Below are 27,244 nucleotides of genomic sequence, written 5' to 3' on the forward strand. Positions count from 1 at the left end.
TTTTTTAAAAAAAAAAAAACTTTTTTCCGAGTTTTTTTTTTTTTTTTTTTTTTTTGCCCCCCCCCCCCCCCCCCCCATCTTGTGTTGTGCATCTTGTGTTTCCTTCTCTGTCAGTTGCTGGTGAAATATGTTCGAACTGTGACTCAGTAAAGATGTGAACCCAACACAGAAGCATTGATAAGTTTGTTTTCCTTTCAGTTGATCGGTGCTTATTGGGGAAAAGTGGAAGTCCTCATTCGACCCTTTTTGATCTCACAACTCTAAATCCTCAATACATCTCACACTACGTGATGGATTTCATGGTCCCCAGAGGATAAAGTGTGCTGACCCTGGTCATGCTCTGTCTTCTCCTCTAGCGCCACCATGAGGTCGACATTTGTTTTTTGTAAAAGGTCTCAACAACTATTGGGTGGATTACCATCACATTTGTAGCAGACATTCATGTTCCCCTCAGGATGAATTGCATTGTATCCGTCAATGTTACATCCAGCGCCATCATCAGGGCAACATGTTTATTTGTCCATTTCTATGGTTTATGACCAAAAACCTGTAAAACTAGTGACATTCCCATCAGCCTCAGCCTTGTCTAGCACTAATTAGCAAATGTTAGCATGCTAAGCTAAGATGGTGAATTTAGGCTGCGTTCCAAATCAAATACTTTTTCTTTTTACTTTTCGTACGTACTGCAGCTGCCCTTACAAAGTGCGTACTGTTGCATACAATTGGGACATACTACTACTGAAAGCCATGCTCACATATCTGCTATCTTTACCTTGGCTCATCTTCCGCCGTGCAGAGGATTGTGGGTCAGAATCGCCATAATATCATGGACGTATAAAGAGAACTGGATACAGTGTTTGAGGCGGGGCCCCGTTTATTTGGACACAGCGTCAACAAATGTGACAGCTACAGTAGCTCGGAAAATAGCGATGTGTGGCACTGAATGTGATTAATTTACTGTTTATCAGACTACAAACGAGACATGAAATACACCCTCGCTGGGGGACGACTTGGCTACTTAGTGGGCACCAGCTTCGGAGACGGATTGTGGCGACTTGAATTCCAGCCAGCGCGGTACCGAGCACCTCTGTCTCCGGAACTGCTCTCCTCCCGGCTCTAGCCTCCTAATTGGCTGGGAGCAGAGACCCAGCGCTGCCGCTTATTTTCTGTAACCAGCGTAACGTTAGCATGATAACATGGTGGAATTTGCGCGCTAACGTCTGACCCGCAAGTTGTAATTTCAAGGTTTGGCCACTGTGTCAAATTAGCCTTCGAAGCCCCGGGGCTCGTCCTGGGGGGTTGATGGAGGCATGCACACTGCAAAATGCAACCGGCTGCGGGAGGACATCCTGGTATTCTTTGGCCTGCTGCATCTAACATACTATTCATTGGGACATGCTAAATCTTAGCATGTTGGTATGTGTATTGGAACACAACCTTGGTAAACGTTATACCTGCTAAACATCAGCATGTTAGCATTAGAGCACGACATGCTGACGTTAGCATTTAGTACAAATAAGTACAGCCTCACAGAGAAACTGAAATTCTGACATCTTGCATGTATTTCGCAGTTTTCTATGTTTTAAAATGATTTCATCTGTACATCTATATACATCTTAAGACAACGGGAGTAGAAGGTGTATATTCATATGCAACTTTAGGAGATGAACAGATTTTCTTTCCTCTCTGATCTCATATGCTGATGGAGAGCAGCATCTTATCACACAGAAAGCTGGGAAAAGTGTGCCAATTTAAGTGATTTTGATATTCAGAGAGGACGACGCTCTTAGAAAGGTTTATGGATTCATGTTCATAGATGTTTACAGCAGATAAATATTTAGACTTTAACGCCTGAAAATGCTCCTTAGATACCGTTTTTGACATATTGTTCAGGTACTTTCACCCGTCAGAATGCAGACTGTAAATACCAACGTGAATTTATTAATAGAAGAGATGTACAGCTGTCTGTTCTGTGCCAACGGTCACGCTGACACCAGGACAGTGAACTCGGCTGATGTCCACATCAGTTCTCCGAACTCACAGGCGCTCGGATGGATTTTGCCGTTCAGAAAAAAAAACAGGTAAAATGTAATATGAGTGCTAAGAATATTGAGCCAGTTTTGGGCACAATATTTTCCATCTCTGAGAGGGTTGTTTGTTTTTGAAACTGAGCCAGACCGGGTCCCAGCTGCTGTTGTTGATTGTGTCCTAAAATGGTCGGAATTAAAAACATTCCTAGAATTATTGGCGGGAATGAAACTGGAAGAACTGTAGACGCACTTTGTAAACTTGTCTCAAAAAGCAATTAAGAACGTTGAATTGGACACTATAGTTACATGAGTGGTCATGTTTGAACAGAAGTGGGGTTTTTTTTTTTTTTACATTACTGGAAATGCTTCTAAAAACAGATTTAACTGAACTGTAATTTGGTTGTTCTGTTGACAAAAAGTCACAAATTACTCCATTTAGCCGAAAAAGAAAACTCACTGCACAAACAATATTTCACAGAATCGGTCAAAAGGTCTCATCAATTTTGGACAATCGATGTGTGGAAATCATAACTGATGATGGATGCTTAATCTTGAACACATAATGAGAACATCAATTTAATTCGGCCCGTGCTGTAGGCTACATCCACCATAGCCGCACTTGTATCTCTTGTGTTAACGTTACATCAAACGTTGGCGAGTTTTTTCACAGATGAAGTATTACACTAATATATAGTTGGGGGACTAACAAGAGAAATGCTGCAGTAGAGGCCGACATATCCAGTGTGGGTGAAACTCCACCAATACAGGATCCAGATTCCCACATATTGTGCAAGACCAGCGATGTAGTTCACTGAGCCGCTTCGCACAAAACTAAATGGTGCTACGACAAACCCACTGTGATCTTTGTTCACTTGCTAAATTATCAAGAATTACACCCTATATGTAATTCACGGCACAACTGAAAGGGAATTGACATGATTTAACTCATCATTGGCTACCGTACACCGAAAGGGGCGGGACTTCCCCTCTCTGTTGCCTCTCAACGGCTCTCAACATGCCGCCGGCTCATAGCTAACGTTGCTAACAGCGCTAGCGGTGCAAAGCACTTTTTTTGTTTAAAGTGTTTACAGAGCAAACGGTTTTTAGCTGAGCTGGAACCGGAGGGTGGTTGCTTCGCTTCCGTGATGTCAAACGTCGGTCGGGCGGCCGTTGTGAGCTGTAACCGAGAGTGGCAGCCATGAGCTAGCTAGTAGAGCATGCTCACACGTGCTAGCGTGTCCTAAAAACATGGCGGGACCGGCCTGTCTATGTCAACAAAGTCAGGAGAAGCTCTTGTTGCAGCACACAGAGAAAGAGCGACTTCACTCTGCTCGGGTCGGCATTACTCCTCTATATCTTTATGTTGTGTATTTCTAAACTAGTTTTTGAAGGCTTGTTTTGGCTGCCGTGTTGGCTCCTATTGGCCGCATTTATTTCCCACAGACATGTGAGGTCGAAAGGGACAGAACCAAAACTCAGAAGCAGAAATATGGAAAATATGAACCATGTCATTAATGTCTCAGAGGGTCGAAGAAGACATAATATGTGTGAGTTTACTCCCCCTCCCAAACATTTCACCTGCCAGTCAACTCCCTTTGGTTCCACCCTCCTCCTCCTCCTCCTCCTCTCCCTTCCTGCTGCCATCCACGTTGGGAGACGTTTTCCAAAGGCCTTTTATTCCTCTCCATCTCGCCATCTCTGTCACACCATCCCGCAGTCCCCTCCTATTGCCCCTTTTTTAATTGTGTCTTCACAACCAGGCCGCCTCCTCCCCTCCCTTTTCAGTGTCCCACTCGGTGCGTAAAACAAATTTTCCACTGAGAAAATACTTCTCACAAGTCGCAACTGTGCTGAGGTTGGGGGGGGGGGGGGTTTTTTTGGTCTTTGAAGATGGGGAGGGGGTGTGCGACTGCGTGGTTGTGTGTTTGAGAAAATAGGGCGGGGGGGGGGGGGGGCAGTCCTCCCAGTGGAGTCTGGATCAACAGCTGGATCAGCAGTCCACCTCTCCCTCCGTGCGGCGCTGCAGGTGAGTTCACCGTCTGTCCTCATGTTTGTTAGTGGAGGGAGGAAAAGTTTTAGGACTCATCAGATGAGCTTTAGACATTAAAACAGAAGTATATGAGAACACAAGCTGGCTTTTAAATCCTAATGGGAATAAATCTGTTCGTACCTCGTGCACCTTACTTGAATGAATTGTAAGATTAGTCGATAAGTCGGTTTGATCGACCCTTTATAAAAATTCAATTCATTTATGTTATTCAGTCCTGCATTGCTTGCTTTTCCTGTTTGAATGTTATGTACATTTATTATGTAGGAAACCTCTGATTTAGTATATTGCTTTTCAATTTATTGCTTGTTTAAATTGTGCTTGTATTTTTTTGTGTGATATTCATACTCGTGTACTTTTTGGGAAATGTGCTGTAAAAAAAGTGCATGCACATTCTAGTCGAGCTATGGAAGCCCATTTCTTTACTGTCTCATCAGTTTTACTTTTTTCATCTTCGGAAAAATTTCAAAATTTAGAATTTTTACCTGATATTATCAACTTTCTTTCAGAATTGTTTGACTCACTGTCTCATAATTTGCAGAATCAGAAAGTTAATGGCCAGTATGTTTGCACATACAAGGAATTTGACTTGGTGATTGGTGCATTAAAATAAGGGCAGTGGAATAGTATAATACATCATTAAAAAATAATTATACTATATAATATTATCTAATAACATAGTTTGACTTAGTAAGTAAAATGTTTATTTTGTCATATCATAATGTTGGCTTGTTAATCCAATAATTGATTAAATGATGACTTTATTATAATTAGTTATTATAATAATTTTGTTTCTGGTGTAAATTTGCTTCCATAGAAACTAGGATGGTTGGCTAACATGATGGATCCGGTTGTTGTGAACAATTATTTTAATTATGGATTAATTAGCCATTTATCAATCGACTAATCTATTTATTTAATCTTTCTATGAAATATCAGAAAATAATGAAAATGCCTATTATTATTATTATTATATTATCATCATTAGCTCAAGGTGATGTATTTAAATTGCGTGTCTTATTCCACCATCAGTCCAAAACCTAAATAAATTCAGTTTACAGTCATGTATGAGCATCGGTAATGTATTAAGTAATATGGTGTGTGCTGTATGTCTTATTGCCTGTTTCTGTTCACCAGGATGTTGCAAGAGGGACAGTGAGTCAGTGTAGTGAAGTGTTCATGATGCCTTCACTGTCGGGGGTCGGGTGGACTGTTCTCTGTCTCCTTCTGCTCTGGAAGAGAACGGGAGGTAAGAGCATCAGTCGCACCCATTTATCTTCAGACCGACAACAATCATTACAGAGTTGTGTCGACATTAAACGTATCAACTGTGATATCTCCTCTGCTCAAGCAGCCACAAGTCAAAGGTCTTTATTGAAAGGGAAAATAGTTTCTCCTGGGAAATATTCCCGTCCCCTCCGGCAGGACTTTCTACATTAGACTGTTTGACTGATAAGTTGAAATAAGGCAGAGGAAGAGTCGCAAGAAGTGGCTCAGCAGTCATGCCGGTTTTTGTTGAACCAGTGTGCCATGTGCATGTAGAAGATGCAGAGCATTGATCTCATCCAGTCATAACTGCAGTCATTTGTTTTGGTGACATTGAGGAATATTGGTGTACACCCCCCCCTGCAGTTTCATTTGTATCACACCTCATAGTTCAAGCGTCTCCTATTCCTCCTAAGCTCACAATGTGGAGGTGCGGTGCTCCGTGGCACCAATGGGGGCGCTTCACCCTGTTCAGGGTCTGCTGGAGAGGTTCGAGGCCGGGCCGGGCTGTGCTGCCAGGGAACGCGGTGACAAGGAAACTCATGTGATTGCAGTGGGGAGAGTGACAAACAGCCCAGAAAACAAGGTACTATGCAAACTCAAACTGGGTGTAAGAGTATGGAGGCAGTGATCAAAAGTACATTTACTTAAGTACAAATCTGAGGTGTACTTTACTTGAGTTTTTCAATTTTATGCAACTTCATATTTCTACTTCTGTACATCTCTACAGGGAAATATTGTACTTTTTACTCCACTACATTTATCACACTGCTTTAGTTACTATTTACTTTTCAGATTTTTTTATTTATAAAATATGATTACACACACACACACACACACACACACACACAGTTGTGTGAAAAAGTGTTTGCCCCCTTCCTGATTTCTTATTTTTTTGCATGTTTGTCATACTTAAATGTTTCAGATCATCAAACAAATTTAAATATTAGACAAAGATAACACAAGTAAACACAAAATGCAGTTTTTAAATGAAGGTTTTTATTATTAAGGGGGAAAAAAAATCCAAACCTACATGGCCCTGTGTGAAAAAGTGATTGCCCCCTAAACCTAATAACTGGTTGGGCCACCCTTAGCAGCAACAACTGCAATCAAGCATTTGCGATAACTGGCAATGAGTCTTTTACAGCGCTGTAGAGGAATTTTGGCCCACTCATCTTTGCAGCATTGTTGTAATTCAGCCACATTGGAGGGTTTTCGAGCATGAACCGCCTTTTTAAGGTCATGCCACAGCATCTCAATCGGATTCAGGTCGGGACTTTGACTAGGCCACTCCAAAGTCTTCATTTTGTTTTTCTTAAGCCATTCAGAGGTGGACTTGCTGGTGTGTTTTGGATCATTGTCCTGCTGCAGAACCCAAGTGCGCTTCAGCTTGAGGTCACGAACAGATGGCCGGACATTCTCCTTCAGGATTTTTTGGTAGACAGCAGAATTCATGGTTCCATTTACCACAGCAAGTCTTCCAGGTCCTGAAGCAGCAAAACAGCCCCAGACTATCACACTACCACCACCATATTTTACTGTTGGTATGATGTTCCTTTTCTGAAATGCCGTGTTACTTTTACGCCAGATGTAATGGGACATACACCTTCCAAAAAGTTCAACTTTTGTCTCGTCAGTCCACAGAGTATTTTCCCAAAAGGCTTGGGGATCATCAAGATGTTTTCTGGCAAAACTGAGACGAGCCTTTATGTTCTTTTTGCTCAGCAGTGGTTTTCGTCTTGGAACTCTGCCATGCAGGTCATTTTTGCCCAGTCTCTTTCTTATGGTGGAGTCATGAACACTGACCTTAATTGAGGCAAGTGAGGCCTGCAGTTCTTTGGATGTTGTTCTGGGGTCTTTTGTGACCTCTTGGATGAGCCGTCGCTGCGCTCTTGGGGTAATTTTGGTCGGCCGGCCACTCCTGGGAAGGTTCACCACTGTTCCATGTTTTCGCCATTTGTGGATAATGGCTCTCACTGTGGTTCGCTGGAGTCCCAAAGCTTTAGAAATGGCTTTGTAACCTTTTCCAGACTGATAGATCTCAATTAATTTGTTTCTCATTTGTTCCTGAATTTCTTTGGATTGCAGCATGATGTCTAGCTTTTGAGGATCTTTTGGTCTACCTCACTTTGTCAGGCAGGTCCTATTTAAGTGATTTCTTGATTGAGAACAGGTGTGGCAGTAATCAGGCCTGGGTGTGGCTAGAGAAATTGAACTCAGCTTTCCAAAGACGTGATAAACCACAGTTAATTTATGTTTTAACAGGGGGGGCAATCACTTTTTCACACAGGGCCATGTAGGTTTGGATTTTTTTCCCCCCTTAATAATAAAAACCTTCATTTAAAAACTGCATTTTGTTTTTACTTGTGTTATCTTTGTCTAATATTTAAATTTGTTTGATGATCTGAAACATTTAAGTGTGACAAACATGCAAAAAAATAAGAAATCAGGAAGGGGGCAAACACTTTTTCACACAACTGTATGTATATGTGTATATGTATATATGTGTAAATATACATATATGTGTATATGTGTATGTATAAGTATATGTATATATAAACATATGTTTTTTTTAGGGGAGAACTACTTTATATACTTTATATATTGTTGGATAATTTATAGCAAATAATCATATTTCATAAATTTGAAAATATTTATTTTATATATATATTTTTTAAATAAAATATATATCAATATTTATAACTCCACAAGTTTGCATTTATTTTATTAACTAATTAATTGTGAAGGAAAGTAATAAAAAACCTTCACAATTAACCAGTTTTTTTACCAACTGATTGGAGGTTAAAGGAAAAATATTCATCATCATTGTAATTATTTAACATCAAATATTATCCATTCATGTATTTGGTTGTTATATTTTTGGCTATTTTGTTAACCACTGTAAACATCACAGCCGTTCCCTCTTCTGTCTTCAGGTGACGGTGTTGCTGAAGCCGTTGTCTCTTCCCCCCCCACCTCTCAGAGCCCTCCACCTGCTGCTCAGCTCCAAGGTGCCGCTCACCTGGTGGCTGGAGGTTGACAGCCTGCCCCCAAATATGCCAGTGCTGGTGCAGGTCAGTCCGAGTGTGTCACATCACATCTGTGTGATATGACACCTGCAGTGTCACTCACTGCCAGTTCTCACTTGATTGAGCGCTCACATAAATGATTTGCTGTATAATGAGTAAGCCGGTTTTTCCATTCTATCAACGTCTTTTTCTACTTGAAATCTTCTTCTTTGCCCTCATCCGCAAGGTATCCTCAAACTCCAGCGTCCTGTCCAGCGCCCTGCGTTTAAACGTCCAATCGGTGCCTTCGCTCCCCTTTCTTCCACGTGCGCTGCACCGCTGGGCTTTGAAGCACCACGGCAGTCTGTCCTCTCTGACACACGCAACACACGGCAATCAAGTCTACGTCCGACTGGGAGAGGGTGAGCCCCCGAGAAGTGATGATGATGTCCGTCCAATTACAAAAGTTTAAATTCTATTCACAATGTTGAGGAGATGACGTGCATCATTTGAAGGGTCAGTGTTTACAGCTCCTCCCTCATCAGTCGGGTTTACGGCATATTTATAGAGAAGCAACGGCAAATAATATTGTCAGCAGTCTGCTGCCAGCAATAGCCTTATATTTAACAGACAGACAGGTGTGATTCTTCTCATCTAACACTCTAAAGCAAGCAAACACAATTCCCAAACTACGGCTTTAACCTAAACATCTGTGCACCGGTTTGGTGTTCTGTAGGTTCAAATTCCGGTCATACACTCTCATCTCACGTCTCACCAGACGTAAACGCGAGCCTCAGGTCGGACAGATGGTGCTGAAAGACTTTGTGAAACCTACCTCCCTCTTGCTTTGACTCCATATTACAGATCACACTTTGCCTGATGTGTGCCAGCTGCAGTCCATGTTCGTCTCTCACAACTACCTGACCTCTGAGCTGCAGCCGCAGGAAGTGCAGGGCTGCGCCGTCGCTGCAGCAGGTGGGACCGGCCCCGAAGTCCACGTGATCAAGCTCCATTCGGCCGGCTCAGGGCTCTGCGGGTGAGAAGCGTGTGTGTCTGTGGGGTGTGTATATAACGGCTGTTGTTGCACAAGGTAAGTTGAATCTTGTCTCTCTCTCTCCGTCTCCTCCAGCTCTCTCCAGGTGGAGGTGATCGTCTCTCTTGTGCCCCTGGTGGCCAACTCAAAGAGCCAGACGGTTGTGTTGATTCTCAGCAGCTCTGTTCCAGTCAACTGGGCCGTCGTTGCTCATGGTGTCCGGGGTCATGTCTCTGTTCATGTAAGGGCACCATCTCCTCTTCGTGTCTGAATACGTCATCTGATTTGCCGGAGAGTTACTTTTCTCCTGTTCAGCCTCTATGGATGAGCAGTTAAAGATGATGGGAAAGGAAGGCGTTATTCTATATTTTTCTTCTTGTCAACAATTATTTTCAATAATTCAACAACGAATTGATCCTACTGACATATAAGACCTATGCAGCCATAGCCTGATATATCGTCTTCCTCTGTGCCATAGAGCTCTATTATTGCCCCAAAACTATTAAAACACACAAGCGGGCCACACTGGTGCAAAAAAACGATGTGGAAGTGTCTTAGACCTGCATTCTGTCTACTGACCATCAGGGGGTGACTCCTCTGGTTGTATAGAAGTCTATGAGAAAATGACTCTACTTCTCTCTTGATTTATTACCTCAGTGAACATTGCAAACATGAGTTTATGGTCTCAATCTCTAGTTTCAAGTATTCTTCAATACAGCATGATGTTCATTTAGTACATTATGGTCCATTTAGAGTCAAACAGACCATAAAGCAGGGTGTGTTTTAGGGTGGGGCTATCTTGTGATTGACAGGTCTCTACCCTACCAGAGCCGTCTCTAGGTCACTCTTCCGCCATCCAAATATGGTCACTTTCGTCACTGGTTGCAAAAAAAAAGCCAAGATGGCGACCGGCCGTAATCCGAAAGGGCATCGGCCAAAACGCAGATCTCAAGGCTTCAAAAACGGAAATCCAAAAACCAATGGGTTCACGATGGCTACGTCCACTTCTTATATACACTTTATGGGTGGAAGCCACCTCCTCATCCCTCCTCTGCTCAGCCTTGTTGAGACCAGACTGGCCTTCACAACATCTCTAGAGAAACCACAAGATTAAGCCACAAAGAGATAAAATGATGGACTACCAACTGAGCAACTGGGATTCTCACATGTTGCATATCACATTTCAACTTGATTTTACTTTGATTACATCTCTGTATCTGTCTTCTCTCTCTCTCTCTTGTAGTCCTCCAACAGCGTGTCCCCACCCTACCCACCTGAGCCCGACCTGACCCTGTCCAGTACGCTTAACTCTAACCTGTCCACCATACCTGACCTTCTCGCATGGGCCCGAGAGAGCGGCTACACCGGGCTGACCTCATACACCGAGGCCGACCTGGCCAATCGCTTTGTGATCCAGCTGGCTGGGGGCGTGACAGGTCAGGACCCCTGTGTGTCTCTTGTTTCCATCGCTGTGTGAGTGACCTCGCTTTATTTTGAAATCCGCCCAAGTTTCCTCTACGGACAGGAGAAATTATTTGCTTTACGATGGAGGATGAGAAACGAAAAACAGAATATTTCCACCACATGTGCCGAATGAAAGGGGTATCGGAAGTGTGAGTGTTTAACGTCTGCGCGTGGCTGTCTCTGTGTCTCCTCTCTGTCTGTGCCTCAGACGCGGTTGCTGTGATGAATCCAGCGGTCGTGAGGCCGCCCTGGGCCGAGGAGCGCCGGCTGAGGCAGTGGCTGAACGCTGGAGGCCGAGCACGAGGAGGCCGGGAGAGTTTCACGGTGCAGTGTGAGGACGGACGCCTCAGCGTGACCGTAGACCGACGCGTCCTGCAGGTCTTCATACCTCAGTATTAGATGTAAACGATTCATAAAGGGAGAAGCTGCCTGCTGATGTATCCTGAGGTTTCACAAAGGCCATAATGCACAGCAGCTGCTTGTAGTACCGCCAACATTGAATTAATACGAATTTTGTTTAAACTTGCACCTTAACTATCAATGAAATAAACCAACCTTTGCTTTTGATGGGAATATCTTGTACATGAATCACATTTAAAGCTGCTCTAATCATTATGTTTTTTTTACAAACAATGAATCAACTGCCCGCATGTAATATGAAAATGATAAAACCCACAGGGAACTGTTGCACTACTCTGCTTTATGGAGTGTTTTAGTTTTACCAAACAGCAGACGCACAAAGTAAGTGACTAGCTCTTGAACATAGCGCAGTTTTTAGCAGCTGGAGCCAGATGTTTGCCCTCAGGGGTTTAGTGTAGATCGGAAACGGAGCGAAAGGGATGCCAATGTTGATCCGTGTCTGCTAGATCTATAAATATGTGTTTGCCAACATTTTAGCCTTATCAACTTTATATTTGGATAACACTGCAGTGGTGTGTTTAAGGCTTGATGCACAGCTCCAGTCAGACCAGCTGTTGGTTCAGCTTTGAAATGGATTGCCATGAAGTACATTACATTACATTTGTGGTAGAGGATAGATATGACTTTGGTGATCCCCCTGACTAAAGAGCAAACGGCAGGTTGTCATTTGTGGTTTTTGAGTGTAATGTTTCATTCAACAAATGAATTATTGTCATTATTATTAAACAAACTGTGTGTACATCATTTCACTTATACAGAAAAATGATTCATATGAAAGCTACGTCGTCTCACATCAGTTCTCCCTTCCAGAGCTTGTCTGTCCCAGTGACTGCCGTGACTCTGCGAGACTCAACGTGCCTGGCTCAGTCCAACAGGAGTCATTTCCTGTTGGTGTTCCCAGTTATTTCCTGTGGGACTGAGGGTCTTCTCCTGGGACAGCCGAGAGGGGTGCAGTACAAAAACATGGTGAGATAAGAAATATGTCGTCTATTAAACCCTGTATTATATATTTGACCAAATTCAATATTTATTTACCTCCATAAAATAATCCATATTATTATTTTTTTCACTCAACTTTTAAAGAATTATGGGAGATTTTATGTCATCCTTGTTCAATTCATTTACACAAACCAAAAAAGGCAGGGAAAATCAGAGATGTGATGGAGAAAACAGCAGAAACTTAATGAGTGAAAATTTGAGAGCACAAAGGGAAGAACAACAGAATTCAAAGTGAGGTCAATGTTTACCAGATAGTGACAAAAACACAAGGCACATAATAGACACTTGAAATTGTGGTAAGTGGAAGTTGTCCCCAGTGAGACTTGTGACCCAGGTCATCATGACCAGAGCAGCGCGGTGTTAAAGCCTTAAGACGGGATGCTGCACAGAGGCAAACTGAGGGAGAGAGAGATGAGAGGGAGGATACAGAGTGATTTCAGCAAAGTAAAGAGGCAAGCAACAAAGGCAGAAGGTGTGTGTAATGAAACACTGAATGAAAAATGTGTCTATAATGTATAAAAATAAATATGCATCTTTCCTCTGAGTGTAATAATCATAATCATCAGCAGGTATTATTAACTGCTGCATTTTGCACTAAATACCATTGACAGAGAGAGAGAGAGAGAGAACTCTGGCTTAAACATGAATAACTATGCAGTCGTCCAAAACGGGATGAAATAAAAGCATGGATAACCTTTTTGATATGTCTTCATCGACAGACTGCCAAGGTCAATACGGATGAGCTGTGAGGAGTTTGGAATACAGAATAATATGATCTCTGCTTTATTGTTGTTTAGTTGCTGTAAATCGTTGGACATCGAGCACATAATCTTTTCAAGGCAGTCAGTGAGAGGGACAAGATCGCTATTGTCTTTAGGTGTACTGATACAAACAGCTGGGTGTCATCTGCATAGAAAGAAAGATTATTATTATTTATGCACATGTAAATAGAAAACAGCGGACCTAAAACTTTGCATATCTCTCTCTCGCTCTCTCTCTCTCTCTGGTTGTACATATTGTGACATTATTTTTTTATCTCATTTTAGGAAAACTGTTAGTAGTATGACCCCCCCCCCCCCATATGTATAAAACCTGACCAAAAAAAAGTCAAAATTCTTTATGCAATCAGAACCGTTTGATCTGCATTTATCACTGTCACTGTCTGCCACAAATATTTGCATGTAAATAATAATTAAAAATGTATTGTGTTTTTGAGAATCCATACAGTATCACAAAAACATAATTACGCAATACTCAAGTGTATTGACATTTTCTTACACATGGTTGCAATGTCTCCCTCCTCTCTGGCCAGGTGTTATTATGGAGAGACGAGCCTGAGGCCATCCTGGCGCTCAATGAGACAGAATTGAAGTCCAAAGGTCCACTCGGCATACATGTGAGATATCTGTAAACCTATACTTTGAATACTGCATTATTCATGAAATATTTTTAACCTACGGTCTCCTGTTTCTCCTCTCAGTTCAGCTGTTTGGCTGCGGTCCCCACGCTCCCCGGGTCTGCTGGAGTCGATGATGTCGACGTAAACACCCCCCCGGCAGGGCGGATCTCCTGGGCACCCGGGGGTCCGGGGCCTGATCCAGAAATGAGACACCTTCCGACACCCGGACACAGATCTGCGCCCGTTCTTCTTCTGAAGCTATTTGTCGCTGAGAGCTACAAGCAGAGGCGGATCGGCCCCTGTGTCATAACTGCAGACCGCCGTGTCTATGTTGAGGTCCGTGTGTGTCGAATATTTTCTGTGCTTATTTGAAGCAAGCTGTCAAAACCAAGTTCTTCAAAATCAAGTACTTCATTTGTGTGATTATTTTTTTCTTTATGCACGTGTATAAACTGCACTGTTACCAGTGAGAGCAGCAAGCTAACTTCATGGTGCATCATTACATTCCTTTGGTCCTGTTCATAATTAACTACAATTTGTCTTCTTCCTCACTGTTTTGTTATTTGTCCTACTGCAGATTTCAGCCAAAGGGCCCTTCATAGATGTCGTGGAGGTGAAGTCATGTGTGGTCTCTCCTCTGTCGGACCCGAATACGTCTCGTTTCTGGACCGTCATAAGCGACGGCTGCTCCTCAGACCCCTCACTGACCTTCAGTGCAAAGACAAAAGATGAAGACGAAGAAGAGGCAGAAGGTGGTGGTGATGAACTGGAAGAGGAAAAGGAGGAGGTAGATGGACTGGAAAAGGGCAGAGATGGAGATGTCGTACTGCGACACAAAGTTGACAAAAGAGGGAGAGAAGCACCAGAGAGGATGGAAAAGAGTAGCGCGAATGTGGGAACACAGGAGGAGATACGGCCTTTGAGATTTAGTTTCATTCTTCGACCAGTTTATAATGACTCTATGCAGTTCCTCCACTGCAGCCTCCGTCTGTGTGTCTCTGACCCGAAAAAAGGGGAACCTACGGAGGAAATAGTAAAGAATGACTGCGAGGACAAACTACGTATCCCTCCACTTGTTTCTAGATCTTCCAGACACAAGGTACGCAAACAGTTAGCACACTAGGGCTACATTTCATAGCAATAAAGCCTCCTGTCAAATGCATCAAGGGAAGAGTTTGAGAATGTCTTTCTTGTTAAGAGCCAGATGAGCAGATTGGTACCACTCTCACTTGTAGATGCTAGATATAAGGCTACAGCCAGCAGCCGGTTAGCTTAGCTTAGCATAAAGAATTGAAACTGCTAGCCTGGATCTATCTAAAGGTAACAAATTCTGCCTACAAGCAGCTCTAAAGCTCATGTATTAACATGCATCTGTAAAATATAACACATTGTGGACTATTTCTTGGCCAAGAGCAGTGACGTCTTGGAAACTTAGCTGGTTTAACCTCATGGTAAAGACAAGACAATCAGCTTTTTTGGACCGCAGGAGCTTTATCATCGGTCTAAGAACTCCTCTTTTTATTGTGTATGCACTGCAAGAACTAGGAACGGCAGTAGTTCTTATCACGCCGTTTTGAGGGACTTTCTTAGATTCTATTTCAGAATAGGGACTCCCCCTAAGTGTTACTTAGTTGCAAGGTTTTGAAACTCCTCTCGAATTTATACACAAGCATGTATGGGGGAATTAATCATCTTTGAAAATGATAACGCCCTGATAAAACTGTGTTGCCAACATCAGATTTTTATACACGAGTCCCACAAAATGACCTGTGTTGGCTGATTGCAGAGCAGCACCAGCAGCCGCCATTTTTAAAAACCTGTTAGCCATGTAAACAACAGACAACCTAAAATACAAACGGCAGCTTGTAATGAAGTGAAGCTCAGGCTTCGCTGAGTATATCTACGATTAATTTTGACTCGCCAATGCATTGCTATTCACCAGCCAGCTTAAGTATGAATGCAAATCACTGTCAAAATCCGAGAGTGCAAATGAGATCCATGCGCACGCGAAAATCAAAAAGCTGCACACGGATTTTACTTTGGCGAGCACTTTTACATCACTCCGCAAGCAAAATTCCGTCTCACGTGAGCAAAATTCCGGTTTATCCAAAGACGAGGATTGTAACCAATTAGATGTAGAGATACAATGGCGACTGGGTCCGCCCACTTACTGTCAAAAAGAAAAACACTCGCGAGCGAGCAGGTAAAAGATTCGCGAGCGAGCAGGTTTAAGCTTCGCGAGAGAATTCTGCTCACGCGGGACGGAATTTCGCTCGCGGAGTGATGTGAAACCGCTCCTCAAAATAAAATACGCGCGCGGCTGTTTGATTTTCACGCGCGCATGGATCTCATTTGCGCATGGATCTCATTTGCGCTCTCGTATTTTGACAGTGATTTGCCTTCATACTTAAGCCTCGGTTAAAGTCAGGAGGAAGCGTTTGGATTTGAAATACTTTTATCTATTTTGTATACGGCAAAACATTCTCAAATGTCCTCTTAAATCGTCCATTGTTTCCGACCCCCCATTGTGTTTGATGATATGAAGTCACTTTAGCCCTGCGGACACTTACGACCCTCATGGAAGCATCAAGCATAAATCACGCTTTATGCCACTTCAGCATTGCTATTGATGGTGTTAACTTGACGTTAGTAGTAGGCCTACTCTCTGGTAGGCAGTTCCTCTCAGGGAGTCCACGGAACTCTTTGGAACAAAAACACTTTAATCCTTACTTTTGAGCAGTCAAGCTAGCTCTTTCCCGTCTATGTGTTAAGCTAAGCTAACCGGCTGCTAGCAGTAGCTTCATATTTACCATACTGACATGTTAGTGGTACCCCAGCAAGAGAAAGAATAATCATATTTGCCAAAATACTGCTTTTGCTTTCATGTAACTTGAAAATGCTCACTATTCACTAGGGGGGCAGACGTAAAGAAAGTTTGTCTGTGCAATTTGATATCACAGTTAGGAAATGTAAGAACTAAAACAAATGTTTAGCAGTGTGAAAGGTTTTTAATATTGTAGACAATTATTTATCCTGTCCACTTAGTGTTGATTCACAATGTGTGCTTTGTAACACTAATGACAGTGTAGCTAACATGCAGGCCTTCTCCTGTGTCCCATCTCAGTGTGAGATCAGAAACCTCTACAGGCCCATGGTGGTCACCCAGTCCATCGGGTCACTGGCACGCAAACTGGGGCCCTCTGCCGGCCAAAGAACCAAGAGGCCGAGTGTCTCCCCACTGGCCAGTCCAGACCCGGAGCACAGCAGTGAGTATCACTTATTTTACAATGTTACCGTGAGACTATTTGACCTGCTGTACCGTCTCACTGTCTCATGAACACTGTGTCTCTGCAGTGATGACAGGACCAGCGATGGGAATTGTCTTCGCTGCCTTTGTGATGGGCGTCAGCCTGATGGGGGGGCTGTGGTGCATCTATTACTATACAGGTAACGAGATCGGCTTCCTTCTGTCACTGAAAAGTGACTTAAATGTCCCGGACCTTTTGACATATTTGAAATTAAAAGTGATCATCATGATCATCATATCTGTTTTGCTGTTGAGACATTATAAAGAGACTGTAATTCTATCTTTCGAAAGGGGCACGTCCAGAGTCACTTGGAGGAGAAAGTCAGTTAACAGACCGCACTCATAAAGGTTGCAACATCTGGAATCCACTGTCAACATCTGATCAGGCGTCCAGCTCGGTGTAGGAGGTAAGATCGGATGAGGACGGTCCCACATCGAAGTCTATGTACTACTGCATTATGTCAGCCTTTTGTGACGTCTGACAAATCGCCTCAAGTGATGTCACTCGAGTCAGCATCATTTGGGGCTTAAGAGTACAAATCCTATGTGGGGGTGTGGAGTTAGAAGGAAGTGAGCTCTGTAGCCCGCCGCTCATCTCTGCTTAACGCTACATTAACCACTACGAGCAAAACACACCTGAATCGTTGACTAAACTGTTATCAGTCGAGTTGCATTGTGGGTAATGTAGACGGCAAGTTAAAAACAGAAAAGAGTGTCCACCGTGACTCCGACGGCGTTACGGGATGACTAAATTAGTTAAATTGCTAATTTAGGGAAGAACTCTCTTAAAGGGGATTCATCAAATGTATTCCTTAGTTCCAGTGTTTTGAAACTACTCTTGAATTTATGTCTGTCTGTCCGGACTTGGAGGGAAAAATGGATGATGACTAATCAGAACACACTTTTGTCCGTTACTCAGGTCTCCAGGTTTTATGATTCTCATTTGAATACTGAAGCCAATTCAGATCAATGAAATCCTTTAAAGAAATCCTTTAATAACACAAGCAGTGAGCGTACAGCTATTTTGGACTGCCATTGAAAAAATACTCTGTTTTTTGGTAATTATCTTATTATTTACTGGACACAAAGTACCATCCCAATGATTCAAAGTGAATGCCAGCAACACGTTGCATCACGTTACACAGACAAATGCATGCAAAGCTACCCCTCTGTTCAAATGTACCACATTTTTACAAACTTGCAGAGTGAACTCGATGTCAAAGCGGTGGATTTAAAATAAACTGGCGCGGTTAGAAGCGCCGGCAGTTCCAGAAAATGTATCGGCATTAGGCGAACACCTGCAGATTTCGACTCCGATGTGCCAGATAGGTCTGAACAGTTTTTCATTCTTTTATCTCTCTCTCTCTCTCAGGATTTCCTGCAAATCTGAGAAAGGAGAACTGGAACAGAGGTTCTAACAGCTTGTGTGTGTGTACGTGTGTGTGTGTGTGTGTGTGTGTGTGCACGTGTGTGAGAGCTAGCACAGCTGCTAGAGCCGTGTTTGTGCACTTCTCCTGCATCGTTCATCGCTCTGCAGCGAGTGAGGACTGAAACCATGTGAATACAGTAGCGCTTACTCATCGCAACGTTTGTTTGTTGCCGCCAGCCATTCTGCAACGAGTCATTTCAAAAGTGGCAGCGACTCGTCGCACGGAGAGACATTCGTCTGGATTCGACACGATCTAAACTTGGTCGTAGTGACTCAGACGGAAACAACATCATCGCCTTTTAAGAGACGGAGCACGAGGTCAAAGATGAACTGAGGTCACTGCCAGAGCCTGTTTGAAGAGTCCGTCATTGTCACTGTTTGTGCTGTTACTGTGAATCAGCTGGAAAACTGCATTTACTTGTGTGTGTATTCTGTTTGTGTTTATATGGCAAATAAGATGTAATAAACATGTCGTTTCACTCTCAAATCACATGCAAGTCAAAGGAAGTTAATGTGCCCTGTAAAATATATTAATAGTGAATGGGAGGCTGACATGCATGCGTTTCCACCTGACAGTATGTAATGGTGATGTGACAGTTGCCTATTTTCACATTCGGCAGAAACAGAGCAACATGTTGCTGTCCACCCGATGAAGCTCAACCTGTCCTTTCAGCTCTGCTGTAGTCTCCGCTTAGTTCTGAGAAAAATACTCTTCAGCTGCTTAACGCTCCGCTATGTTCACCAGCTAGTCACTAAGTGTCTGTCTGCCGTGTGGTGCCGAAGCAGGTTGTGCTCAGTGGCTTTTTATTTATTCAATTTTTTTAAGAGCTTTTTTTGCAGGAAAAAAACCCCTAACAGCAGCGAGAGTGGCCCAAAACATTAGAGCTGCGTCCTAAAACCACTACAATTAGTTGGTAAAAGTGCTCCGCAGAGCGGAGGGGAACTGAGTTGGTCGCTCATTCTCTGTGGGTTCGTCCCCTTTCGGTAACATGTACCGGATGTGCTGTAGAGATGGTACAGAGTTTTGTATGTATGTATGTTTTTTTGTTATTTTTTAACTTTAATTTTTAGAAAGTAATTTAAAAAATGCACCTCCGGTCCGTGCAGTAGTGGAAGCACATCCTCATCATCAGTCATCTATGCTGCAGTGTATTAAGGATGCTACATCCAATAAAGGGGAAAATCACACAAAAACTACAATCACACCTGCACATGTTTTTGAGGGAAATAGTTCTCTGACAATTGCATGACGTGATTGGATAAAGGTCCTCTTGACACTTTTTCCTGGCACATCCTGGGGGGGGCAAACAGCCCACATTATCAGTTTTGGCAGCGTGTTTCCTGAAAGACGCAGATCTACAACAAAAACAAAGTCGCTTTTCAAATATAAAAAAAACCTCAAACCAACAACGTTCTTACACAATCAATCTGGTTTTATTATCCAAGGCGTCACAATTCTGACTTTTACAATTATGAGGGATTGAAAATTATTTACAAAAGTCATTTCCCTCTCACTCCATTGCCTCATAGTCTCAGTTTTGTGTGAACATGTCTCCATAGCCACAGTGCGTCTCTCGGTGGCGCTGTAGGTCCACCCTGCGCTGGAAGCTGTGCTGACAGCTGGGGCAGCTGAAGGGCCTGTAGCTGCTGTGCTTTCGGCTGTGGGTGATGAGGTTGGAGCTCTGGCTGAATCCTTTACCGCACACTTTACACACGTGTGGTTTCTCACCTGTGGGGGGAAAGCACACTGGGTTTTAGTAAGTTTGGGGCCTTTTCGCAGAACGAGTTTCGCCCCCACGGTTGTGGTTACCCACCCGTGTGTATGAAGGTGTGCTTCTTCATGTCCGACTTCTGGTGAAACCTTTTGCCGCAGTACTGGCAGGGGTAGGGCCGCGTGTCCGAGTGGATGAGGAGGTGGGTGGACAGGGTTGACGAGCGCTTGAATGCCTTCCCGCACACCTTGCAGTCGAAGCTGCGCTCCTGGATACGCAGACGCATTGAAAACAAACAAAGTGAATCCATGACGAGTCGTGTGTTTGTACTGAAAGATTATAAAACTAAATTCTCACTGTACCTTAGCTCTAGCGTAGCTGCCTATTGCTCTGAAGTCAAAGGGCATGAGGGGCATGTTGGTGGCGGTGGGTGATCTTGTCAGTGGGACGGAGAGGGCGTTGTGGAGATGAGCCTGCAGGCCGCCTCCTGATATCAATACTTCTGAAAGAGACTTAAGGACACGGAGAGAGTGAAAAAAAGTGATGAGAAGAATAATGCCACTACCCAGTCTGTGCTGCAGGTTAGCTTAGCATAAAGACTGAAAAACAGTGGGAAACAGCTGGCATGGCTTTGCCAGGCAGTGGTAAAAATCAGCCTATCAGCGCTCCTAAAGCTTACTGATCACGATTTATAAGATGGGATCAGTAACTTACTGGAGTCACCGCTGGTTGACTAGCAACTACGACACATTTACCATATAAATATGTAAGAGGTATCAATCTTCTCATCTCAGTCTCTGCCAGAAAGCAATTCAACTTATAAACCAAAATATTTCTTTCACATAAGAGCTGATATACTGACAGACATTAGCTTATTGCAGAAAAGTCTGTATATTGGTAGCAGTGTGTATATCATCTGATAAGTAACAAGAAATGCCAAAGATAGATCTGAGGTAATTTTGAAACGGTGATAAATAATTTATTTTTGTTTCTTTAGTCTATATGTTATAATATATATAATAATTCATATTAATTTCATTAATTTGACATTTTACTTGAAACATTCAAAGGTTTTGATCGACAGAGATTGAGATTTATTTACTTTTTCTTTCAAGGCTGAAGCGTGAATGAAAATAAGGCATAAATAACATATGCACTATTTTTGCTCCGAAGTATTCACCATGCATTCCTCTAGCAGCAGGAAAAGCCTCTTATCTTTTTCAATTGACCCCTTTGTTCACAAAAAGAATAATTTCAAACACTCCTGTTGAACAGCACAGACTACTTATTTTATTTTACACTTCGAATCGCCGTGTCACCCTCTTGACATGTTGCCAGGTTCTGTGTCATGGCAGTTACTTTTATCGTTATTCACCCTAGTTTCCTCTTTCTTTATAGCAGCAGATAAGGACGTAAATATTCTGGCAATGCGGAGGCCTCCCACCTTTTCACAGAGCGGACACTCGCTGACGGGAGATTTGAGGTCGGTGTGTGACGTGTGGTTGAGCAACAAGTAGACCAGTCCCTCCAGTTGTCTCTCTCGTTCAGACGCCTGGTGTCCGTCCGCCGTCCAAAGCAGAGGGACGTCTCGGTTCTCCACGGGGGCTTTTGTTAGAATATGAAAGGATGATGGAAATGACTTTAGTTTACAGAGAATCCTTTTATTTTGGGTCTTTGCTTTGCATTTGTGGCCTTGAGTGTGCAAAGATGAATCCTGAGTATTGATGTGCACTTTCTCTTACAGAACTACTGTCTCAATTATGACTGAGATACATGCTATCCAAAGAACACATACTGTATACTCGCTGATTAGAAAGTGTTGGGTACCTGAATGCCAAGGTTCATCTGTGGGGTTCCTGTGAGAACAGACTGCCATCCCCTCCCATGGTGAGCAAGCCAGCAAGTCTTTGACCCCTAACATGGGGGACAAAGGCCTCACAGCATCCTCGGGAAACCTCCTCCTGCCCTGTCCCGTCGCACGCTGTACAGGCTGGTCGGTGTCTGTTTGGGGCTGGGAGTGTTGTCTGTAAGAGTCCTTAGATGGGCCGAGCAGGTGAGTCCTTTTACTCCTGACGAGGAACGACCGCGGCATGGTTGTGACTGAGGGAGGTGATGGGAGACGAGGTAAAAATCCTGCAAGAATAAACCCAGGGGCGGGGGTCTAAAAAAATCTGCTCTTTCAAGTCACGTTTGGAGCCTCACGCACTCTGATGTCGCACACCTGCCGCTACATGTTCAGTTACAATGCCGAAGCCTGAGGTTTCCTCAGCAAATACAGCCCGCCACCTGCACCAAAGGTTTCAGGGCTTTTGCTGAGGATAACCCGGCTGTGGCGTTTGACAACTTCTAAACTGACACTGCGGTACAGTTTTTATACTTCCATTTGAGCTACCTGTACGCTATTTAGACATTGAGAATGATTCAAAATGTGGGATTATTAGTTCCACATTACCTAAATGAAACATATAAATAAAGAGAATTTACCAAGTGTTACATTTATTATTTTTCATTTTGTCAAATTAATTCTTAAATCAGTTGATTTGAACATTTTATCAGATCATACGGTAAACAAGAAAGAGGAAAGCTTCAACTGAAAAACTAAAAAAAGATTTTTTAATTTAGCATGAGCCTCTGTAATAATAAAGATGATTTATTCAGTAACCTGATTATGTAATTCTATAAAATAATATCCTTCACAGCCTTGAAGTTGGACAGAAGACGTTGCATTGTGCCAGTTGATTGAATTTGCCATTTTGTAGTTACATTAGAAAATGTCTAAAAGATTCAATACATTGAAAATAAGCTTGATACTATAACAGTGAGATCTTACCTCTGTATTGCGCAGCTGAATGTTGAGAGCCTTTCTTGTGTCTTCATTGCGGCCACGTCCTCTTTTCTCTTTCTGACACCCATCAACTGATGACATGACACAAAGAGATTTGATTTGATTTCGAAAGGCTGCTGAGGATTGTGGGTCTTTCGGCATCGGAGGGAAAAAATGCCCGAAAAAGTTAATAGAAGTCAACAGATAACTTTCAAAATATCATCTTTGTTTCAATAACTTTTGTGGGTTTTACCTCTGTTGCTACCCTTAATCTGACCAGCAAAGTCTACAAAAACATGACAACATCTCTGTCTTCTCTAAAGGTTTGGTTGACCGCACACTTCGGGTTGAGGACCCACTGTGAATAAAGGTGCTGTGATACCAAAGTCAAGTCAAGAGAACCCTTGATTACTGTGGGGCTCATGTGGGTGGACTCATAGATACGCTGAGCATTCTTTGGAAAGTTTGAATACCTCATATTTTTCATGTGAACATGTGGACCTTTACTATTGAGGCGCCAATTACACATCACACTTTTTTTTCTTTGTTTACCTGTCTGTCTAATGGTTTCTGTGTGTTCTTATGTGGCACCCATTCATCCCACACATTTCCTCATGTGAGAGGAGGGAGATTTTTTCCTTTTTCACCAACTTCATCTTGAGCGCTGAACTACAGCCTGACTAACCTTTCTCTCAGAAAGACGTAGAAAATAATTGCCTTAAAGATGTTTTATTGAAAGTGACATCTTGGAAAGGAGTGAGATCTGGAGTGAAATCTTATAAGTAATTCAAAAGCTCTTCATTTATAAAATCTTAAGTACAATCCTTTATAGATATTTGTAAATTATATATAATGAGTAAATTGAAAGGGTAAGTGCTTGATGATCATTTAAAAGCAAGATATAAAGTTTAACACTCATGGTAAAAGAAAGAAGTGACAACAAAACATACTGAGTCATCGTGCTGCATATGGCTTGTCAATACAATTTGCAAAGTTCCTCCTATTTTGTCCTTACAACCTATGAAGCATCAACCCCGAACACATTTACCAGAACATAGCTTTAGCTGTAACTAACTACACTGACCACCAACTACCTGCCCGACAGAACACACCCCAACAAGCTGTGTCATTTTGCTGTACTAACAAGATGCCCTGAGAAATAAACAATACAGGCAAAAAGCAGTATACCTGCAAATACACATTAATACAATCTACCAATGAGTGATGACTTACTCAAATATTTGTGGTAAAGGGGAGACCACTCATTACAGTGTGCTTTTAAAATGTTACGAATGATCTGTAGGTGATATATTAGATGTTATCATAATGTAAAATGTCAATTACAAATACCTTTATCATTTAAAAAACATTTTCAAATGTGCGATATACCACTTTTTCCAGAACCAAATTAAAAGTTTCAATATTTAATCACAGGAATGGAATCATTTAGTCTGAAAGCCAAAACTGGAAGGGATTAAGAAATCTAATTTTGCTGCATTGTACTCAAAATCAACCATAAAAACTACTCAGTAGTTTATTTAAATGACTTACTCATAATAACCATAAAACACAACTAGCACCGATATGAGTGGGGAATAATTGGTAGAAGACAGGACAGAGCAGGGAACCTGAAGACACACAAATATCACAATGGAAGATCTAAAAAAATAACTACTCTTCAAAAAAACAATTAAATGCAAGGCCAGATGGATTGACCACAGAACATCATAAAATGACACATTTTACAAATTAATCTTTACGACAGGCTAACCCGTTGCCAAATTATGGATTTTTCCAATCTTCAAAATCTTCACTTTGCTACATATACTGTACAACTTGCAGTGCCAATCACCAACAGTAGGCATATCTGGTTTAAATAAAAGAACACAAAATCAATCAGTATGCAGATGACATACTCTTTTACTTAACAAAGCCTCCGGGGTACGGGACGTGATTTTATGCTTTAGTGGCTAGAGCTGTCATGAAAATCAAAATACTACATAAAATATGATGAACATGAAACTGGTCAAGTCACTGTTCAGCCTGGTCTTCTAGAAAATTACGTTCACATTCAACAAAACTGCTTTGTCAATTATGGTTTCCTGGGAATGTACTTTGACCCAAATTACGTGCGTTTTTGACATCTCAAAAATACTTCTATTCATAGTCCGCAGATGTCTACACACGGAGGAGGTCGGGGTGGCTGGGCGGGTCACACAAACACAGGACTTTCACCCAGGAGACTGCTGTTTGTGTCTAGAGTGAAACCAAAAGTCATCGTTCATTTATTTTCATTTACGTCCCCAACTTAAATAACGTAACAAACATACTTATTTTAAGTCAAACCATGATGTTTTACTAAACCTGACCATGTGGTTTTGTTGCCTTAACATAATAAAGTAGTTTGTTTGGCTTTTGTTTGGTTTTGTTTGTAATTTATAATGTTAACCACCTGTTTTAAACTGCGACAGGAGAAAATATACCCAGAAACGTGTAATGTGTAATTGAGAATGCAGTTAAGTTGTATGGTAATCTTGTTTTACAGGAGACAGGCTTGCACTATTTAACGTTGTGAGTGTTACAATACAATAGTTAGACTAAATAAATGTAATAAACCACACTGAAGAATATAGGCCTTTAAGGGAATTTCTAGAATAATGTCATTAAATACACAAATCCTCAATAAATATTACTAATAAAGGTACCATTTCTTGATAAGACAATTACAAAACACACCCTTTCTTAAACAATAACTGATTTTCTTTGCATATAAGTATCTGTCGTCAAGCAATGAGGTCTGAATCTGACCCGAGATTGAAATCAAATCATCAAGGGCCACATATGTGCAGAAACAAAAGCATTTCTCAATGTGGCTGTATTTTTGCAAACATCTCATTTGACTCCTGGTGTCAGCAGCATACACATTGAGCTGAGTTCGCCTTGATGTGCATGAAGAGAGGCATGTCAGTGCACTGTGGTTGATGTGGTGGGGGGCTTGCAACCTTCTCCCAGGGGCTGTCAGGGAGAGCAGACGAGAGTGCTGCAGGGAGCTGAGACGGGCTGGTGGGTTCAGTGGGTTTCTGCCTCATTTGTTTTGGGGGGTTCAGGGGCTTCTTTTTCCCCTGATGGTGGTAGAAAACTGCCTTTCTAGGAACCTGAAACTCTGGGAGGAGGAGGGGGAGATGCTGGTGTGACTGTCGTCAAAAGTTCATTTTCCTATTGCTTTGTTTCTGATGTTCACTCACCATGTTATGAGTAAACCTGACTATGTAGTATATCAAGTGGGAGGAATGTGATAAATGTGTGATGTGACTTACTTGTTGTGTTGAATATATACATGAATAAATGCTACTATTAATTAACTATAATTGCTTTTTCTTTTGAATTATAACATTTAAGAAATCCCAAATGTTTTTGTGTCGCGGAAAGCTGCCAGCTGCCATCCAACCATCAAATGACCATCCTAACATTAACTATTTTAACCAAATGATGGGGTGCAACATTTATTTTTGGTGCTAACCCCTTTAAAACAAATACTAGCATGTGAATTCTATTAACTTTTGATTCTCAACCAGTGATCCAAAAAAAGAGGAAACTGATGTCTTACAACCCTATCTCATTAAAGAGGCCACTTTTACACATTCAAGTGAGACTGTAGCTTTGGAAAGAACACACACCACTTTCTTTCTCTAAAAAAAAAAAGTTTTAATGGATAAGCAGTAGGGGTGTAACGGTTCAATACGATACAGTGGTGCCACGGTTTGGTGAACAATGATGGATTCATTTGTGTACAGGAAGCTGCAGCAAATCCTGTTTTGTATTTCACACATGGGTTGCTGTTGTGCTTCTGTGAAAGAAGGTCACACTCTCTGATCTTTGGAGGAGGCGAGAGATCTGCTGCACAGCAGTTGCTTTCTGAGACGCTAGATTAATGACATCGGCCTATTAGTGTCGTTGCAGTCAGCAGCTAGCCCGTGACGTCCGTCTGTCTGTTGTCAGAGGAACAGCGGGTGCTTCAGACATTTTGTGTCCGTGCTTTTCTTTCCTTTTACAAAGCAGGAATTATGGGAAAATGGGGGATTGTGTGGTGATTGCTTTAGCCCTGTTTGAATCAGTAGGGAGTAGCTACCTAAACACTGCAGGGAGAGTTTGTAGCGTGTGTGCTGCTGTTGGTTTTCCTGCTAAGCTAGTTTAGCATAGCGCGCATCCCAGAAAACACGTGCCTTACCAGAGTACAATGTACAATGTACTTGGATAGCGCTTTTCTAGTCTTTCTGACCACTCAAAGCGCTTTCACACTACTTGT

The 27,244-nt window shown here is 42.3% G+C and overlaps 2 protein-coding genes across 2 annotated transcripts; one reads left to right on the forward strand and one right to left on the reverse strand.

Moving 5' to 3' along the window:
- The first annotated feature begins 5,007 nt into the window (after positions 1-5,007).
- Positions 5,008-18,983, forward strand: engl (endoglin, like). The gene is made up of 16 exons (XM_031870991.1): positions 5,008-5,326; positions 5,760-5,929; positions 8,280-8,417; positions 8,599-8,773; positions 9,216-9,387; positions 9,481-9,625; positions 10,628-10,820; positions 11,057-11,226; positions 12,079-12,234; positions 13,580-13,663; positions 13,748-14,002; positions 14,244-14,765; positions 16,791-16,932; positions 17,021-17,113; positions 17,265-17,380; positions 18,346-18,983. The coding sequence occupies exons 1-15, from the start codon at positions 5,257-5,259 to the stop codon at positions 17,375-17,377; spliced, it is 2,598 nt and encodes an 865-aa protein (XP_031726851.1). The 5' UTR covers positions 5,008-5,256; the 3' UTR covers positions 17,378-17,380; positions 18,346-18,983.
- Positions 18,984-19,817: 834 nt separating this feature from the next.
- Positions 19,818-23,015, reverse strand: LOC116396437 (zinc finger protein Gfi-1b). Its single transcript, XM_031871049.1, has 6 exons — positions 22,945-23,015; positions 21,942-22,214; positions 21,559-21,719; positions 20,477-20,626; positions 20,217-20,382; positions 19,818-20,131 (listed from the first exon to the last, which is right to left on the reverse strand). The coding sequence occupies exons 2-6, from the start codon at positions 22,204-22,206 to the stop codon at positions 19,935-19,937; spliced, it is 939 nt and encodes a 312-aa protein (XP_031726909.1). The 5' UTR covers positions 22,207-22,214; positions 22,945-23,015; the 3' UTR covers positions 19,818-19,934.
- Between the last annotated feature and the right edge of the window lie 4,229 nt (positions 23,016-27,244).

The sequence above is a fragment of the Anarrhichthys ocellatus genome, unplaced genomic scaffold (assembly GCF_004355925.1).
Source record: "Anarrhichthys ocellatus isolate YVR2014 unplaced genomic scaffold, GSC_Weel_1.0 scaffold55, whole genome shotgun sequence".
NCBI lineage: Eukaryota > Metazoa > Chordata > Actinopteri > Perciformes > Anarhichadidae > Anarrhichthys > Anarrhichthys ocellatus.